The 20,687-nt window shown below is 39.3% G+C and overlaps 1 protein-coding gene across 3 annotated transcripts in view; it reads right to left on the bottom strand.

Annotated features, from left to right (window-relative positions):
* Nucleotides 1–16,593, bottom strand: part of AOX1 (aldehyde oxidase 1) — a 54,269-nt gene extending 37,676 nt beyond the window's left edge. For 2 of the 3 annotated variants that reach the window (XM_075430446.1, XM_075430445.1), the window contains exons 1-3: nt 3,030–3,162; nt 1,924–1,981; nt 323–419 (exon numbers count right to left, since the gene is read on the bottom strand). In XM_075430446.1, coding sequence (XP_075286561.1) covers nt 323–419; nt 1,924–1,981; nt 3,030–3,089 — 215 coding nt within the window. In that variant the 5' untranslated portion in view covers nt 3,090–3,162. Of the gene's footprint in view, nt 1–322; nt 420–1,923; nt 1,982–3,029; nt 3,163–16,572 lie in introns of those variants that run through there. The other variant, XM_075430447.1, reaches the window with a different exon arrangement.
* Between the last annotated feature and the right edge of the window lie 4,094 nt (nt 16,594–20,687).

Genomic DNA, 20,687 nt, shown 5'->3' with positions numbered 1-20,687 from the left:
GAGCTGCAGGTAGAAGCCACATTCCAGTGGTCAATACAAAAGGTGCTAAATGTGTGCCTCCTGAAGAGAAAAATCCTCACAGGAGCTGTCAGCATACATGAGTAAATTAAGTATTTGAGCAGGGTATTTCAGCAAATTTACAACACAGCTAATGAACAGTATTTTCTACAGCGTTCTCTTTTGGATTAAATTGACCCTTCCTTTCGATTCTTTTACTATTCATAACAGATTTTTCAACTTTGTTTTTACAGTTTCACATCTGGAAATGGTATCTACAGTTATAAAAACCTGTGTGGTTTTCAAAATTTTCTGTTAAGGATACCGTATCTTCTTTGAAGCTGGCTCGTAAGTTGATATCATCACCGTGCAGGCACCACAGCCACCTCCTCCACAGCCATACTTAGTTCCTGTAAGACGGACTGAAAATGCTGTCATTAGGGAAAAAAAAAATATTAGGTTTCATTTTGGTCTTTATTCTGCTCAGAAGCTTCAGGCCACCTTTTTTCCTGATCCACTAAGGAACACAGAATTGGTTTGGTATGATGGCATACATATCAGACTCCTTTCCATGTTGGATTAAAATTTTCGGTGAAAATAAGATTGAAGCTAAGGAATGACATGACCAAAATCCCGTTCCCAAGAAAACAGAAAACTTGAATCTGACTTCTTTTGGAAGAGGAGTAAGTTGGGACAGAAAATGGAAGTGAAAAATAGTTTCCCAAGTGAAAATATGAAAGGAAAAAAAATGTGTAATGGGCAAATTAGCCACACATCCAAAGTTCTAGTGGAACACTAAAACCAGTATCCCAGTTTTTCCCAGGAGGCCCATTTATAATGAGGATATTAACCTTGCATCTCATCTGAAAGATCACACTTGTGAGGACATTCTCATTTCTATGAATCTGGAACAGTGGCCAATCTGAAGCTGTGAATCAACAAACAGCTAATTTAATGTTCTACAGCCACCAAAAGGAAGATGCCTTACTCCCCATTTCTTCCTCCTCTTCTGTCTTTCTTCCCAACATTATCTGCTCCAAAACCCAAGACCTCTTTCACCAAGCCTTTTTCTCACAAGTTCCTTACATGAGCTGACTAATTCGCAGCCAAGTCCCTAATCTGGCTACACATGTATTCAGAATATTATGCAACAGCTTCATCAACACTGGGAAAAAGCTTGTGGCGCAGTAGAGTTTGGAAACCTCCCAAGAACAGTTGAGCGCAGACACACAGTCAGGCCTCCAAAATGGTGAAGAGAAAGAGAGGACAAGGTCAGAGCAAGTGCTGCACAATTTGTAGCAACTCAGAAAGCCAGTCAGCTATGGACTGAAACCAAGACAGGAGGAAAGAATGTTGTCTGCAAAGACTAAATTGGCAGGGTGAGAGCTCTAGCTCTCCCAACCTCTGTTCTGTCTTGTCTATTTTTTTTTTCTGTTTTAAAAATATACTTGTTCATATTTACTTACTATTAAACCTGGTTTTTTGAGTTTAGAAATCTGTTTGGAGTTCTTGTCATAAGGAAACATAGATTACCTCAAAATTCCATCAGACTCAGGATCTCATTACAAGATCTCCTCTTGCCTGGGAGAGAGACTTTTACAAAGCTTGGGAGACTTCTATTCTGTCCAGCTTTATGTATACTGGCCACAAGGTTCTTAGGTTGCTTGGGGGGGGGGGGTTGGGGTGGAGAACACAGCTATACACATACACGTCATGCCTGACTGCATAACTTTGTCTGTCTGGGAAACCAGGCTTAAAATACAGCAGCTCACTGAAGAGTATTTGGCTTAAGAAAGACACATCAATTAATATGGCTGTTTTATCTTAAGGGAGTCACAACTTCCTTAACCTGGTAAATAACTATTAATTATCATTTACAAGAATTTTGCTTGAATAAGGCTTTCAAGCGAGTGACTTGAAGGATACGTCTCTTTCGCAGATAAGACAACAGCATTTGTTCGGGATCAGCATTTTTCTCTATTATCTGCAGTAAGAAACAAAAAAAAAAGGTTTGACTAAGAAACCAAGTCTTTTCCAAATTCAGGGCACAGACTACATTCCCACAAAGCCAGAAGAGTATCCTCCTCTGGTTCCACCTCACAGAGCCAAAGACCAGAGGAGAGTTTGGGCTCCTTCTAGAAATTCCTTCTCAGACAGGTCTGTTTCCAGGAAAGAAGTGCCAGGGCACCTTGCAACTGCTAAAAATAGCTGCTGCTCCGTGAAAGGTCATACCGAGGGAATTTACCTTCAGCTACACGAGAAATAAAAACGCAGCAGAACTTTGCTACAGCAGATGCAGAACAGCATAAAGAATTAATGATTTGCAGACTTCAGGGTCTCCCAGGCACTTTAACCTACTGGGCTGAACACTAGAGGAAGCCCGTAAGGCCATCAGCAGGAACCAGTTTTCTTTCAGCTTTATTTACATAAACTTTCACTCGCCGTAACAGACTAACAACAGACAGCAATGCAAATGCCTACATGCTTGACCAACCGCGGAATCTCTCATTCCGTTGCTCAGAATCAGCTAGCTCCTTCCACGCGCACTGAATCAACAACTAGTTTAACTTTTTTCTTGCAATATTAACTTTATGTTGGCCACCGGTCTGTATTAACTTCACGTTGGACAGCAGCCTGTATTTTGGTACCCGAGTCTCGCTGACCTTTGGCTGTGGCTCTGAAAACCCGGCACCGTCCGAGAGCGCAGACGAGGAGCCGGCCGCGCGCAGACGAAAGCCCAGCCCGACACCCGGCCGAGAGCCCGCTCCGCCGCGGTGCGCCGCATCCCCCCGCCGCAGCCGCGCTCGCCCTCCCGCGCTGCCGCCCCGCGCAGAGCCGCGCTGCCGCGCCCAAGCGGCGCCCGGAGGCCGCTCCGCTCCTCGCCCGGCCGGGGGCAGGCGGGAAGCGGCGCTGCCGGGGCTCGGGCCAGGCTCGGCCGAGCTCCCCTGGGGAAGCGTTCCGAGCCCCCGCCCGCCGGGGTCACTGCCGGCGCAGCGGCCGCCCCGCCTCCGCGCTCGGCCGAGAACGCTCACCTTCCTCCCGTTCACGTAGAAAACCAGGTCCTCGGCCCCCGCCGCCCCGCGCAGAGACATCCCGCCCCAGCCCGGCACCGGCAGCGCACACCGCGGGCAGCGGCCGCCGGCGCAGCCGGTACGCCTTCGGCCGGCCGGGGCGGGGCGGGGCGGGGCCGGCGGGGAGTGCGGAGGGGCGGCGCTGGGGGCAGCGCGGAGCCGGTGCTGCTCGGCCCGGGGCGGTGAGCGCGCGCAGGAGGGGCGGTGCCGGCCGGGCCACCTCGGACACCGAGCCGTGCCTCGCGCCGCCGTCACCTCCGCGGGTGGCTTCAAACGGCGACAGCGCGCGGCGGCCGCCGGCCCGGGGGAGCTCTGCGTGAGCCCGCGCTCACGGAACAGCCGGCGTCTGTGAGGGCTGCCTCTGCAAGTCGGGGTTGGTGGGGTCGTAAGTACTTTCCTCTTCCCGTTTATTCTAAATAGATAGAATTAATTTTCCTATAAATTTTGAAACTATAAAAATCTTTATCGGCAGTAAACTGAAATATTAAATGTAGAAAAAAAAGGCTGAATAAAAATGAGAAGAAGCAACTTTGAAGCTATAAAAAGAAGCTCAAATTACTTTATCCTCAGCAAAATAATCTTAATCCCTGTGACAGTTACAGATTAATTTTTATCTCTAATAGCATGAGCTGTTTTTACGAGCTTCTAATATATCAGCTGATCTGGTAAAAGAAGCACATTTAATGAAGATTCAGCAGGCAATGTAACGTTATTTATGCAGTACCTAAACTAAGCAACCTGTTTGCAGGACAAAAGAACCGCACCCTAGAAAATGACCAAGTAAATTTGCTCTGTGTATAGAACATCAGCTGGAGCAACAAAAACAGTAAGGATGGAGAAAACAAGGACAGAAAGGCAGCACCAGCAATAATATGATTTCAGAGTTACTTAAAATAACTTGTGCCCACCTTCAGGTCATTTTCTTTATCCTTTGAAAGATAGCTATACTAACAGGAATGGGAGAAACTAAGGCATGAAGCCCTAGGCCTTGTACTTTTATTGAAAACTACATGCTTTTATTTGGAACACCGTAGCAGTCTAGCCGGTAACACCTGAGGTTGTGTGGAACAACAGGACCTTCACCGAAAGAAACAATTAAGACCATCTCCAAAAAGGTTATTTTTTTCTGAGAAAATGAGGCATGTGCTTCTGTGTTTAGCTTTCAAACCATGGGCAACAGAGACAAAAAAAACACTTTAAAACACCCTTGCTGCTGCAGTGCCAGCACAGGGAACATAGGTTGTAACAGATAATAATTCTTTTGGATTTCTAATGACACAGCTGGCAATGTTGATAAACAGTGAAAGCCAGCAAGAACATTTCAATTAAAAAAAAATTTAATTACAAGTTTAGTAAAAAAATACAGGAAAGAATGTATAAAAAAATATTCTGTATGTAATTATTTTCTAAATAATATTGAATCAAGATACTATCTATCTTCGCAACCATTTCTGCTCCTCTTCATAATGGTGTTGCTGATGTAGAGATGTACACAGCATGCTTAGGAAAGAAAAAGTCTGTTTGCTGAAAGTTCTCAAATAAACTCCATTTTGCAATACAGATCACATTGCCTGGGTGATAAGGGAAATTTAATATTGGAAGAATTGTCATACTGACGGAATACTTATTTTTCTTCCGGTGAGGTTCTATATGGAAACATCTTGCTGTCCTTATTACCGTACATTCACAACCTTTGCATAGTCTCTGGAACTCGTGAGCACAGCCAGACAAGCCCTCTGCTTAGGGCATAAAGGTCCCCCATGTAAACTACGTCGCTAGCGGCATATTTAACTCCAAATTCATACATGAAATATTCTACAGGATCTTGGGGAAGATGCCTTGGTGCTACAGACTGTCATAAAAAAACCACAACAGAAAACAAGTGTGGTAAATATTTGTAAATAATGCTTTTGTACCTCTTACTATTTATGTAGTGCAAGACTTACATGTAGAATGGACACAACTGAAAGCTATATCCAGGAGTACATTTTGATATGGATGACTCATTTTTCTGTCAAAATATGCAGCTGAAATTCTGGCAACTTACAGGACGTAGGTTCCCCGTGTCAAACTCCACGAGATTCCTCTCAGCCCATTTCTGCAACCTATCCAGGTCCCTCAGAATGGCAGCACGACCGTCCAGTGTTTCAGCCGCTCCTCCTGGTTTTGTATGAATGGCAAATAAGTGTAGGCTGCACTCTGTCTCATCATACAGGCCATTAGTGAAGATGTGAAACCGTACCAGTGCCGATATGAAACCTTAGGGAGCTCTGGTGCTTGGCCTCCGACTGGACTGCACGCCACTGATCACAGCCCTCCGGGACTGGCAGTTCAGCCAGCTTTCAACCTACCTGGCTGTGCACTTAAACACACACACTCGGCCAGCTCGTCTGCAGGATGTTATCAGAGATAATGTCAAAAGCCTCACTAAAGTTGAAACAAACAACATCCACTGCTCTCCGCTCACCCACCAAGCCAGTTGTCTCATTGTAGAAGGCTATCAGGTTAATAAAGCACGATCTCCCCTTTGTAAATCAACGCCGACTACTCCCAACCACCTTCTTGTCTTTAACATGTTTGGAAACAGTTTCCAGGACTGTTTTCTCCATCAGCTTCCCATATTACAGTGGAAGCTACAACGAAGTATAGAGGGTTTGGTATTTTAAAGAATACACTATAAATTTAAGAGTATCAATTATGCCTCTTAAAAAGAGGTGTAATTCTGTTAGACCAAAGGTGCAGCTAACTAAAGGAATGGTATCTGAAAGTTTCAACACTGAATGCCCTCGGAAAAATGTATAAAAATTGTTTAATAGCATAGTAAGGCTTCTCCAGAATACTCTTCCAGCCTTCAACAACTTTCAATTCAGGGACATCCTATGTCAGAAATGGTGTTTCTGGTAATTTGTCATAGATTTTTCTTCCATTAATTTATCTGATCAATATTTAAGCCCACGTAAACTAATAATATCTACTCCTGTAGTAAGGAATTCCTCAGCATAACTGCACACTGTGTGAAGAACCACCTTCTAGAACCAAAAGAAGTTAAATTATTTGTGTCTCATTAAAAATGAGCTATGGCTGTCTTGGTTGCAAAATGAACCTGAACCTTGTCCGATGTAAGCTGTAAAAGTTGTGTGTGCTGTGAGCTATAGCCTGCAGCTGGCAGCAGCTATGATTCAGAGAACGCCAGAAAACTGTTTGTCACCTGACAGTGCACGATGCAATGCAGAAGTGATTCACGAGGGGAAGCAGTACAAAGACCTGATAGCTGAATGGTATGATGCGGTGGTATTAGTCATCACACTAGTGCACTCTCGATTGTAAACTCAAGGCATTGCTTTGTCTGGATCCTATTTACTATAGAATTTCTATTGCAGTGCTGATTTCTTTCTGGCTGCCTCTGGCACATCCTCTGGACACTAGACTTGTCTCTCCTATTCGTCAAAATGAGACGTTCTCATTTAAATTTCATTATGGTTCTGTCAACTCCAAAAGTCAACTATCAAAAAAAAAGGGGGGGGACACAATGACGACACACTGTCTCTATCTATTTCAGTACATCTATTAAAATTTGGGATTCTCGTGTCCGTTCCAGCCAGCACTGAGGTATAGTTCTACTCATGGTAAATATGAAGATCTCGCATTAAAATTCCCAAAGCTGATTTATTTGTAATTCTCATTAAAACATACACTTTTCTTAGAAATTAAGAAGTGCTGCAAACCCTCTGAACAGATTATAAATTACTGACCAGAAACGCAAAACACAAGAGTGGAGCTTAACCTGTATTTGCCTTCCTCCATAACATATTCTGCATCCCTTATGCAGGGGCTCCTTTCCAGGAAATTCCACTTTGGAAGACTAATCAAAGAAAAATAAGCAGTCTATACTGCTAAACACATACATATTTTTTAAATTGTACCCATTTTAGAAGTATTGTTCTTAAATGCCATTCTCTGGTCTTCTTCAAACAAATTTTGATTTACTTTTAAAACTTCTTTTATTTTTTACTTTATAGACTGGGGAGTCCAGAAATTGTGTATCTGTAAACCGATCCCCATGCCTTAATTTGCTGTAAACACAAGAAATAAAAGACATCATGTACGAATATCACCAAGCACCTATGTAACTATAATTATGTAGTTATAATAACAATTCCAAATGGCAAATACTCTCAATGAAAGCTTGATACACTAAATAAATTAAATCTATGGAAAATAGATATGCCTGAAATAGCAAGGCATAGATAACGACAGTTTTCCAAAATAATGCTAAAACCAGTAATCCTTTTATGTGGCCTGTATCATATTAATATATGAGTAATCATAACTTACAGGTATAAGACAAAACTTAAAAATTGTTTAGCCCAAAAGCTTAACAGCACCCATTCAGGACAGTATACTTGAAAATAAAATGTAAATAGGAGACAGAAATCTAAATTCTTGAGTGACATCCACATTTTTTTTCTATTATTAGTTACCATCTCTCTCCAGAAATACAGAACCTTATCGTTGTGGGGTAAAAGAGGAGAATGTGTCAATATCATAATACTACAACGTTTTAGCATCCAATTCAATTAGTAAAAGAAAAATGTAAGTCTAATCCCTTTGCATTTCTTTTACAAGCTATCTGGCATAAATATTTCTGAAAAGCCAATGGTAAAGTGAAAAGACACTTCCTACATTACTTTTAGTATTTGTTCTCAGTGACTTTGCTTCAATTAACTGTCTGCTTACTTACAGAGGTAAACAAAAATATGATGAGGGTGTATGAGAACAGTGTGCTAATGTTTTCAGTTTATGGATTTATTTTCTTCTCCTGCCACAGTTTTGCAAGAAAAGGAAGACACATTCTTTTTACACCTTTGTCGTAAAGTAAATTGGTATAATCCTTTCACTCTCAACACTATTACAGGGAAATTTTGATAGTCTTTACCTCATGAATATGCATTCTACTTATATACATGCACTGTACTTTTCCCTTAAATTATTATTGTACATTTTTAAAAGCAAAAACAAACAAACAAACAAAAACCCCAACCAACATCGTGGCAAAAAACTCAGAATATTTTCAGAAGTAATGAACTTAAAGGTCCATTGGGATTTAGATCTATTCATGTAAATGCAAATATATTAGTTTTCTTAGTGGATGTTTGGCTTTAAAATCCTCTTTATTTGTAATTATTACACAATTCATGTCTAGTCTTTTAACAATCCTGGAAATCCTGCGCCACTAAATTTGCTAAGAGCACTGCGAGATAAATAACTAATTATCAAATTAATATATTTTAAACTCAAATTATTTCTTGTATTAGATACAGCTAGTTAGCAATACAACAGAATTATATCATATATTGAATTATTTATTTAATAAATTTATGAATTAATTTATTGAATATACTGAATTATATAATGTTAGTGCATAGATTATCTTGCCACTTGACAATATTACAAGGACATTATTACGGTATAAGTTTGTATTTAAGTAAAACATTTACAATTATCCACCTCTAAAGGGGTTTATATCATGATAAACATTAAGAATTCACCATTATTCACTACTAGTACAAAATGTTCTATTATATGTTTTATTTAAATTTTGACACTTGAATACTGTTGGTGTCTTACTTTGGCACTTGGAAATCCTGTCACACTAACAGGAAATGTTTTATATGAACACTGAAGTGTCTTTGCAAAAGATATTTGTGAAAGAGGCAGTTCAACTGTTTATTTGGGGTGTTTAACAGCAAATATTTGCTGGGGATATTATGTACTCAAAAAAACAAATAAAAGCCCTGATTTACCTATACCTACCTGTGTAGATTGGGTTCTTTGTAGCAAGTAGTGGCTCTTCCTCGCCTAGACAGGCCGAGTTTTCCTCTAAACTTTGGGAGAATTTAGGTAAGGCAGTGTGAAACCGCATACTAACATTTGTCACATCTTGCAAAGCCTTTCTCCCTGTGAATACAGTAGTTTATATGCCTCATTCTAAATATTTTCTGAATCATTAAGTAAACTTTCAATTCATAGTTATTTTTCATTAATATTTCTCAATTCAGGTAATTTGGTTACTGCTCTTACTCTAAAGATGCTCGACAAAACAATGGGATAGATGATCAAAGAAAATGACACTGCAGCAGCTTTCAACCTACCTAAATTTGGAGCTCTTTGAGGTCTGCCAAGGCTCTTGGGACATTTTAAGAAAGCCCATAAGCACTGTAATTTGCACCTAGCTGCTTAAGACTCCCAAGAGTTATTGCATTTTAAAAAGCAAAACTGCACACAGCTCATGGCCTTGAGTGCAGGGGAAGGGCATACACGTATAATCTGAAGATTCAAGCTGTGCAAGGGTTCCCTAGTACCGCATTTTCCAATTTTATGCCTGCTCTTTGGGCATATGTGCATAAAACAAGCATAGCAATGTGATTCAGTGAGCCTCCTTATCTTCAAAACTGTATACTACCAAATTATTTACAATGCCTCGTGTTTTGAACCACTGAACATGCCCAAGAGGAATACTCCATCAATAAGGTAACCAGCCTTGGTGGAAGAAGTACTATTTGTGTCAGCTTTCTGTAATCTTTTAAGACAAATTCAGAATGCCAGACTAAACGATCAATATATAATTTGGGGACAAATATTTTGATAATATTAAGATTTTAAGAATCTAAACCCATCTTCCAGACTGCACTAAAATTTGGTTATTTTCTTAATATGTCTCACTTAAAAAAGAGGTTGCCACATGGAAGTTTGCTCATGGGTAGATTCTAGAGAAAACCTGCTCAAAGTACTTTTTTTAGATCTCAGAATTCTGGTTGAATTACAGTGTTTCTAAAGATATACAAATGAAATCTTTTATGTTCTCCATTTATGAAGGGAACAGTGTAGTTTACTCTTATTTCCTTGTATCTTTTCTGTTCCCAACTTTCTGAATTCTATCACATTCTTTGAACAATGAATACAGGCTCCAGCTATAACTGCTCCTGAAGAACGTAGACCGTTTACATGTGCCCAACTAAATGTCATCTTGGAATACACTTAAAAGTATCAAGTATGTTAGTTTCCACAATTAAAAAAAAATATATTGTGACTGATAGATGATACAGAATACGAATAATTCTAGTGATTTTCAGTCTTACCTTTTTCCACTCCTGTTTTATCTACTCTAAGCAAGCAATAAGAGTAGGATAGTATTAAAGGAAGATACCACTATTTCAGGCACTACTTAATTCAAAATGCCATTTTTTTTCTCACCTATGCACTTACCATGACAAGGTGTCAGAGTCTCTTTGTAAGTCTGTTTAGAAATATAATCTGGTTTTTGTTCTGCTTTTTCAGCATCCAGTGCTTTATTATCATGGTTTTCCCCACAAATTTCAGAGTTTTCCAGTATAGAGAAGTTCATGGAAGCATTGTGGTTATCAAGAGCTGGGAGCTCTACATTGGAAAGACCTTCCTGGTAAAAGCTACCTACATTTAATGGCATATTCTTAGAATATTCGACAGGTAAGAATTTTTAAAATTCCAGTTTTTGAACTGTAGGCTTTAACTTGCTCGTAAAGGAATCTATCTCATGAGGGACTTCCTGGTCATCCAAAATATTCTGTCCGCCCTGATCCATATGCATAAAATAATTTTTTTCTGGTCTGGTCTCAGTAACATCAGAACTAAACCTCTGTTTGCGCTTTGCCTGATTATCAGGAGAATTACTAATGGGAGGGCTTTTATGTGCCACTGATGAGGAATCTACTTTCTTTAACGTATTAGCATCGTCATCAACTTGTTCTTTAGCTTGTGCCATATTCTGAGTAACTAAAGCTACTGGCATTTGGTGAGTTTCAATTACTTTAGTTCCACAAACAGCCTCTGTGACCAACGCATCCTTATTTTTTAATTCTTCATTTTTACAAAGCGAGGATTGTATAGGATTTTCTTTTGGTATTATATATGCTTTCCGGCTGGCCTTTGCCAATACGTTTTAATCTGCCTGGCGAAAACTGGCTACTCTTTTGGTCTACTTTCTGAGTAATTTTATGAATGCTGTCCCTTTCAGTTTCTCCACTTTGTCTGTAACTACTTTTTTTGTTGTATTTTCTCTTTGTAATATTCTTCTGGTCTTGTTTTCTCTTGCTGTCATATCGGCATATTTCTGAGACTTTTTTGAAATATGTTCTCCATACGGCCCATTTTCCTCTCTACAGTATTTTGCTGTGTACATTTTAGAAGGGTTTTGAAAAGTTTTCCTGTTTATTTTTAGTTTCCTGTGTTTCTCATTTGTATGCAGAAAGTCCAACTGTAAAGACAATACATTAGAAGTGTTGTCTTGGAATGGTAAATTTTCAGCACAAGAAAATTCTGGTGGGATCTTGTTAATAGATGAGTTTGAGTCTGTTTTTTGTATTTTGCTTTCCATGTCTTCAGACATTTCTGAGGAAGTTTCTTTATTTGTCTCCTGATTTCTTGGAGTCATTAAGTTAACCTAGTATATGCCCCTACTATCTTCAGCTTTACTTGGGCAATTTTGTGCTCGATAATATTTGCTGGTATTTAGCAAACTCTGTTTCCCTACAGAATTACCTGTAGGTACATGTTCTGTCTGATTTTGGAATAGCTGAATTTGCGAGTCTGTAGTTTTTGAAACTTCACTATTGTCAGCCAGACTGTACCTTTCTTCTGCATACAAATTTGAACTGACTTTAGTCTTGCTTTTAATTTTCTCTTTATCCTTCTTAGAATGTTGTACTTTTCTGAGATTCGCTGACATTTTATCAGAGTTGACATTACTACTTTTATTTTGGTGTAATTTATCTTTGACTTTCATTGTAACTCTGAGTAGTTCATCTGCATCACTGGCGGTCAACTCCGTATCAGTATCGTAAACAGTTTCCTCAGGCTTCACCTTGTCAGTAACAAACTGCTTCTTAAAATCTGTCTTATTTCCATTGCTAAATTTAAGAGGTGAAAGAATAATGCGAGACAAGTCACTCAAACTTTCCTGCAAATTCATGTCATTGGTGTTGCTGCCGCTGTTGATATCATGATGAGGCAGATTATTTGAGCTACACTTTTTATCAAAATCCTTTATATTAGGTTGAGTTTTTGACTTATGAAGTACTGCATGTGTCTTCCTTTCAGTCACACTTCCACAGAATGGCAATGAATTATCATTATATTGTTTTGTACGCTCCTCAGACTGTCTTAAAGATTGTTTATTTTTGACATGAGTCAGGAAGGCACTATTGCAAGTCAATTCTGTGCGTAATTGATTTTCCGCAAAAATAAAAATTTCAGCAGCTTGGGGAAAGAAAGAATATAGTTATCAGAATAAGACAGATTACTGAAGGTTGGACTGGAAACATGGAAAATTAAAAAATGCTTCTCCCTCTCCTGCCCAATACACACATTCTGTGGTTGGTCCTTAAAAATTCAGTTAACTAGAACTAATTCCATATTTTACAAAAAATTGACTTTTGAAATTGGATATAAATAAAAATTCATTTTTCCATAACTACTTCAGTTATTATTTGGTTATTTTATCAAAGTTTTATTCTGCTCATACTAATTTTGTTACATTTCAGCTGTCTTATTTCAGTGAACATTATTCTGCAAGTGATTGTCAGGACACCTAGACTTATGGGTGATGATTCTATTTTTTATTAGTTTATTACAGTTTAGGAATCTTATTATACCTTCTGTATCGCACATCAAGTAATGAATTATTAAATACTAATTCTCAGATAGGTCTGAAATATATCATACCTTTTAAAAACATATTTTTGTCAATGGTTGTGTCCACCAGGTCTGTTTCAAATAAGTTTGGATTATTTGTACCAGAAGGCAATGATAATGCAAACTTGACTTGATCTGAATGCATTTCCTTTGACAAAATAGTGGTACATTTATAAGCATTTCGTATTTCACATACAGAAGGGCTGTCTTTGCATTAGCTGTTGAAATTAAAGGAACCTTCACTGGCAATTCTACAGATCTGAAAAGAGGAAATTTTACTGTGAAGATTTTTATTACATTTTATGCTGTAATATTCAATTGTTTAAAACATTCCTTTAATAATAGATAAAAGCAGAAAACAAGAACTCTAGCATAAAATCTGGTTCTATCTTAGGGGCAAATGTGGTTTTTTATGACAGAGAATCCTGCTTTGTACTGGTGAGATCCCATGCGGGAAGAAGCAAGTTATTCAAATACCAGTTTTGTCTACCACTCTCTCTATATAAATTCCCAGTTGCAAACAGGTGACTTCTGAATTAGACAGGAAACTGTTTCTCACTACCTTAAAAATACCTAGGACAATATACAAAGATTAGTTGCAAAAAAAAAAAAAAAAATCCTCAGACACTTACCAACTTCCAAATTTAATACAACCACCTACCTAGCAGACTGACGTGTACCCTTGAACCAGTCATCAGTAAGGCTACTTGGACCAGCTGACAGAGGAAGAGAACTCCTCTGAAGATTCTTTCAAAAGAAGAACAGTGGGGAAGTAGAAACAGTTGAATATTCTCTTATGTTTTCAATATCAGAAATATCCACAGGGAAAAAAAAACCACAAAAAACAAATGGGCAAAACACAGACGTACTGATGAAAGGTGTGTGATATTCAAACACACACAATAATTTTAAAGAAAAATATTTTGTAGCAAAACTTATCAGAATCTGTAACCTACCTGCATCCCAGAGCAATGTCTAGACTTTCTTAATGTAGGTATAACTAATGCAAAGTGCATTTATACATATAGAAGCATAGAGCAACACTAAGCAACCGTTTAGAACGGGCAATAAAAATAATATTTATAAAAACGTGACTGTAATTTTGCCATAATACAAGGACTAACATGGACTGTGTTTTCTGGTGAAGTTTCCACATGCAAGATATTTATTGCCGCACTAAGCAAGGAAGGCAAGTAGCTCACTCATTTGCGAAGAATACTACATACTGAAGTACTGTGTTGTTGTTTTTTTCTTTTAACTACATAATTTCATTAAGGCTAACTGATATTTAACTCTTAGATACTTTGTAAACAAGATTAATTCCTAAATTTTTAGTGCAAGGAACAGCAAAATGTAATTGATTTCACTAGACTAGTGTTTCATCCCAAGTTTTAAGGAACTGGGGTAAATGTTTTAAAATGCATCTGTGATTTCAACATTGCACTCATTTAGATGCTTTGAAAATATTATCCTGGAAAATGAGTTCAATGTGGTAATAGTTCAAAAAAACATCTTACCTCACAAAGACTGCTTATTTCTATTGCACTTAAGAGGTTATCATTCAAAAATGCTTCTACTTCAATAAGAGTTTTATTCTGCGTGTAAAAAAAAGAAATTTAAAAAAACATATTTTAAGTGGTTTCTGGCTTAAGAAAAGACATAAAGGTGAACCTATGTTGTAAATTTTTCTTTTCTCTCAATTTAGCACAAACTGATTTTTAATACCTTCTTAATATCTATAAACATAAAGGTGAAGCTGACACTAAAATAGCAATGGATAGGCATATACACTGATGGGCAAAACAGTAAGTACAAAAAAATCCTATCAAATAGAAAAATCAAATGTGATTAGTATGCTATCAGGTGATATAACTTCACAAATCCGAGATGTACATTTTAAATCACCATTTTAAGAAACAATATTAAGTTTCCAAAAAAGGTAAAAGGTTGGTTTAGCTGATATAAGTTTAAATGATATTATTTGCAGCATACCAAACAGCTTAGTTTTTGACGAAGCAAGATATTATGAAGCTGCAGCTTTTCTACTTCCTTCTGAAGAAAAATCTTCTCCTTCTTTAGCTTCTGAGAATTTTCTTTCACCACACTCAAAGCCACAGCTAATGCTTTATTATTTTGTGTTAAAGATGCTTTGAACATAGGTGAATTATCTAAAGGAGACAAAATCATTGTCAACAGCTTCAATTGCAGGCCGTCTCTGCATGAACTATTGCTATATAACAACATTTTTATCTGTAAGTTTTGGTGGAACAACGGCAAAGCCTAACACTTTCCAAAATAAAACCATTTCTGTCATTCTAATGACTACTCTGTAAGCTTCAAGTTCAAGTTTATTTCATGCACGGACTCTGCTCTAGTCTGGATTTTTTAACATAAGGTTGTTTTAAGAAGAAAGCATTTAAAAATGGATAGTTTCACAGGCATAAAAACGTTTCCAAATTTCTAAAGAACAAGTATACATCTTACAAATTAAAAAGTTCAAACATTTCAGCATACATGTGAGCTTTGACAACAGAAAGAAAAGCTTTACATTAGAAATACACCTTCCACTGTGCTAATGAAAACCTGCCTGCCTGCATCCATTACAGTATGTTTTAGGAACTCCCCCACCCACGCAGTGACACTGGATATTACCAGGATGACTTTTTTTGCCTCACAGTCATAGTATACACAGAGTTAACTTGAACCCAAGTCTGACCATACTCTTTTATAATACAAAAAGGAGCAAAGTTAGCTTGAAATCTGCTCCAACTACATATCTACCCTATCTTATGTTATTACTTCTGTGATCTATAATCCAATATTTGCAAGGCCTTATTTCTTTGCTTTGGGAAGGAGGCAACAACAGTGGAACCTTGTTAATCCAAAGAATGTGCTTTGAAATTACTATTCAGCTGAGTGAATTATTTGTATTACTGCAGTGTGGAGGTTTCTAAAAGACTTTATTAATCTATACTGTTTACTTTTTCAGTGAAAATTAGTGGCTTTGACATAAAGCCACAGTAAGCTCAAATAAATATTTAAAAACAAACAACAAAAAATATATATACAAACAACAAAAATTCTTGCCACACCGATCACAGAAAGAGAAGCATTCAATAAACCATGCTGCTTGAATTAGAGAGCTTTGAAATAGCAGTGTTTCACTATGTTCATAGTTTCCCTACCTTTTGCAGAAGAGGATCCGAGATGTTCCATAGTGTTGTTCTTGTCAGAGCCAGAAACAAAACCCAATCATTTACCTTGACAAACGTACGTTTGAATTTAATCCTGATTTACTGGGAAAACAAAGTACCTTCTGGCAAGTGATTAAATCAGCAGGTTAGTATTTCTAGTTTTCCTTGATTCAGTAAATGACTCAACGAAGAACTTCATATAAATCCCATTTTGCAAATGGGGATACTAGGTATTTCACTATGGCACCTATATTTTAAAAGGCCATTGATTTTACTCATTTTTGTACCTCAGTTTTTAGACACCCCACGTGAATGTGCACATGGATGTCAGAAATGCACTTGCCAAAGAGCAAGCTTCGAAAATACTGAAAATACTGAAAATACTTGGAGAATTAGATAAATAACTAACTTACAATTATGTGCTTTAACTTTTACACTCTCCAAAAATTCTCAGCCTACCACCTGAATATTTTTAACATGCAGCAATTCAACAAATCACGTTCAATACACTCACTACTCCTTTTGAAGTCATACATTCTAAGTACAGTAAACGGCTTCAGTTTCATTTCAACGGGACTTACTTATCAATTTCGTTTTCATTTTAGATGCTAGAGAAGCGTTCCATTTTGCAGCTTGTAATGTTCCATCCCTCTTCTTCACGGGCCCTTTAACAGCGTCCGAGGTGAAAACGGGAAATGGTTCAGCAGTTGCTTGTTTGTCCATCGTCAGAACGGACCTGTACTGTCAAGAGGAATGCCCAAATAACACGTGATCTTTCTCACACTTTTCAAAATTAGGTCTTACGACCTCTTACCAGGATTCATTGTCTCTGAAGTCGAGAAAACCGCTTCGCTCTTTACCTTCGATCAGTTAATTCAGACAGGCGAACGAGTCGTTCCTCGAGGCTGAAGTCGCGCCCTGCCGGAGCGGCAGGACCGCGCGCGCTGCCCGCCTTGTCCGCTCCCTCAGCTCCCCGCACGAGCGCAACACCCGGGGCTCCGCCGCTGCCGCGCCAGGACGAGCCGCGGGGCGAAGCCCTCGGGCCAACCACCACCAGCCGCCCGGCACTCGCGGCGGCAGGGCCGCCGGCCCGGCGAACCGCTGATCGACCGAGCACCCGCCGGCCGGCCCCGCCTCACGGCTCCCGCCGCCCCCCTAATGGCCGCCCCGGCCAATGCCCGTCGCGCGGCAGCCCTTGGGCCCGGCCGCTCGCACCGCCCCCCGCCTCGCCCCCCGCGCGGAAATTAAAAAACGAGCGTTAGTTGCGTAAACGCCTCTCCTCAGCGCTGGGACGCTGCGAGGCAGGGCTCGGGGAGCGGCAGGTACCCCACCCGGCAGCGAGAGGCTCTTCGAGGGAGCCCGGGGCGTTTGGCTCCCTGCTCGGAGAATGCCGGGGGGCTGAAAGGAGAGATCCGTGTGGCTCCTTCGCTGTGGAAACTTACATTATTTTCGGCTGATCTGTAGCTATTGGTAATAGATGAAATAACAAACAGTTAACAGACAGCCATCGAGACAGTTACGAAAACAAAACCAATACCCTTCAATACCAATAGATGATAGCAAGCACGCGTGATGCCTGTGCGCTGACTGACTTGTGAGGGTAGGAGTCTCCGGCTCCGGTCAGAATTTGAGCAGGCACGCTTTTAGTTTGGCTTAGGTAATATTAGGACTGGGAATTGCAAGGAAGTATTTTCGTCTAATGAAATGCTTTTCCCCAAAATCTGTTCTGAGCCCCGAATCCCTTGCTCTTTACCACTCCCTTCGCATCGTCCTCTTTCGCTGGCTATGTGTGTCCAGTCCTACCGTTAGTTCAGGTGGACATTCGTTCCTAAATTTGATCCGGGAATAAGTGAATTTATAGTAAACATTTTTGTGAAATTCTTGAGAGTTGTTGCTTGAATATATTTCAGGATTTACAGAGATATGGAAGGCTAAAATAAAAACCAGCATTGGCTTCCGTAATGCAGTAATCATCATGAAATTCTTACTTTTCCATGTGTCAACATTAAAATATGCTGTAAGGCAAATCAAAGGAATCGCACAATAAGTATCAGTGGCATTATTTGACAATGTATCTTTATGAGCATATTATTTTCATAATCTGCTGCAAACAGCATCTGGAGAGTCTCTCTTTTCTACCTTGTCTTAATTTGTGTATGATATATGGCACTATTTCTCAGTGTGGCCCTGAAGCTGCAAAACCCTGTATTTCTATGCAATTCCCTTAAAATACGTTGGTACATTTCCCCTTACAGGGCAACTCGGGAGTGACTGTAGCCACTTGTCAAACTCTGGCCAAATAAAAGAGCAAATAACCTTATGTCACTTTAAAAATAGAAAATGAATCAAATAAAACTTACCTGCTTATCCTTTCCAGAAGGCAGTGTTTTCCTCCAGATCCAACCACGAGTTTTAATTTCCTCCACTTTTACAACAGTCCCAAGTCCCGAAGGGGCAATCGCCAGTTTGCTTCCATTTAATGTTTATGTCACTACTGGGGGCAGTAAATTTAAAACAAAACATGATGTACTGCGTTTCCACCTGTGGTCATACTTTCCTTTACACTCTGCTGAGGAAATCCCACACTGTAACATTTTACATGTAAAAATCTCCAGTTAATTGCCAGCTGCTCGAAGCAGGAAAGAGCTTAAAAAACTGCCAAGTTTCACAGCCTGTGTATCTTAAATATATATATTAAGATAAGAATTCTGGGTTTTGGTCTTTTGGGATCCTATGACTGGTCTTTAAACTGAACAGAAATGAGAGGGAGCGAGGGAAAGACAGACAGACCTGTTGTAAAAGCCCTAACCATGTGGGGAGTGTTGTGCTGAATTTGTGTCTTACTTGCCTATTGCATTTGCTTGTGTGCATGTGTACACATACTGACTGCAATGATGTATGTAGTTTTGGTCTCCCAACGCAGCAATACATGAAGGAACATTGTTCACTTCTGAGGCAAAACCAAGCCAGCTTAAAGGAGAAAACAAGGATGGAAAGCTGCAGCTTCAGTAAGCGAATGTTTTAGAGTGAGAAAGACCGTAAGTTGTAACTTAAACTGTATTGTAACATTTGACAACAGTGGCCACATTTAAGCTGCAATTGCTACGTATGAACTATTCCCAGTCAGTAATGGACAACACACATTATGACCTTGCTAAAGATACAGTTAAACCAGACACTACTATTCCACAAAAATAATCTATCATACTTACTTTCAGTTATTTTATAGCAAGTCCAACATCCATGAATTACCAGTCTGTACTGCATTCAGTGGCATGTTGTAACTTGTGTGCTTATTTAATTGATTAGATATTAAGCATTAAAGATCTGGCTTCTGGGTGCATTCTTAGCCGAGAACTATTCAGAGACCACACAAGAGCCACGATGTTTGGCATAACATCTCCTCTCTTTGCTGCAACTGTAGCATGCTTTGTTGCTAAGAAAAATGAAACCTGTGAAGTATTTACTCTAGCTTTTCCTGCCTTTCTAATGCAAATAAGCATTAAGATAAAAAGAAGTGAGTTCTAAGTAGTAAGCGATCACTCAGAGTTACACAATTTCAAGGAGCATCTATTATCTCCCTACTAGGACCTGATGCAATACAATTTAGATGGCTCTTTCCTTTAATATCCTTCACTTGACTGAAGGGAAGCGTCTGAATTACAAGTCCATAGTCCTAAATATTAACTGAAAAAACACTAGCCTATGAATATTCAGGCATTCTCAAAATCAAAATGTAGTAACAGACCAGAATATAGTAAGCTACACACTTGGAACTGCTCTGTGATTATTTGTTACAGGTCCTTTGATTTGACCCTTCAGCAAGTGAATTTGAAGTTTCAAATACCTTAAACAGGGTAACAAAACACCTCCAAAGCGAAATGATGAGTAAAAAACCCAAGATGATACAAGATGAAAATCAATAGGAATTGTAGATATAACTGGGTTAATCTGCTAGGTAAATACAGATAAACTATTTAAATACAATATAGGCACACTTCTATGTGCAGTGTACAGTTAAATAACTGGATTTTTACTGGACTTCAGATAGCAACTAAAATATATTGTTAACATTTGAGATTTAGTTATCTCTTACCATACTTTCTAAACATATAATAAGCTCATACCTTACAGAAAGTTTGCAGAAATCTAGAGTTTGGCCCTGTTAACTTTTGCACACAACTACTAGTTATTCAGCAGTTGTATGCACATGGATAGGTTCTTACTGTATGTTATGGCAAAAAAGAAATTCCTCTTTATTTACTTGCCACTGGCCAAGGCTAAGCCTATCAGCAATGGTGGCAGTACCTCTGTGGTAACATATTTAAGAAGGGGGGAAAAAAAAAAAGTGTAACAGCAAATTTTGCAGATGGGGTGGAGGCATCAGAACATGTGAGAGAAACAACTCTGCAGACCCCCAGGTCAATGCAGGAGGGGAGGAGGTGCTCCAGGTGCCAGAGCAGAGATTCGCTGCAGCCTGTGGAGCACACCGTGGTGAGGCAGACTGTACTTGCAGTCATGAAGGTCCACGGGGGAACAAATCCCCACCTGTATCCCATGGAAGGGACCCCACGCTGGAGCAGGTGGATGCCCAAAGAAGGCTGTGACCCCGTGGGGAGAGGAGCCCACACCGAAGCAGGTTTGCTGGCTGGACTTGTGACCCCATGCTGGAGCAGTTTGTGGAGAACTGTCTCCC

Source organism: Opisthocomus hoazin, chromosome 9 (genome assembly GCF_030867145.1).
Source record: "Opisthocomus hoazin isolate bOpiHoa1 chromosome 9, bOpiHoa1.hap1, whole genome shotgun sequence".
NCBI classification, from domain to species: domain Eukaryota; kingdom Metazoa; phylum Chordata; class Aves; order Opisthocomiformes; family Opisthocomidae; genus Opisthocomus; species Opisthocomus hoazin.
The sequence above is the reverse complement of the archived record's forward strand: the minus strand, read 5'-3'. Positions and strand labels throughout refer to the sequence as shown.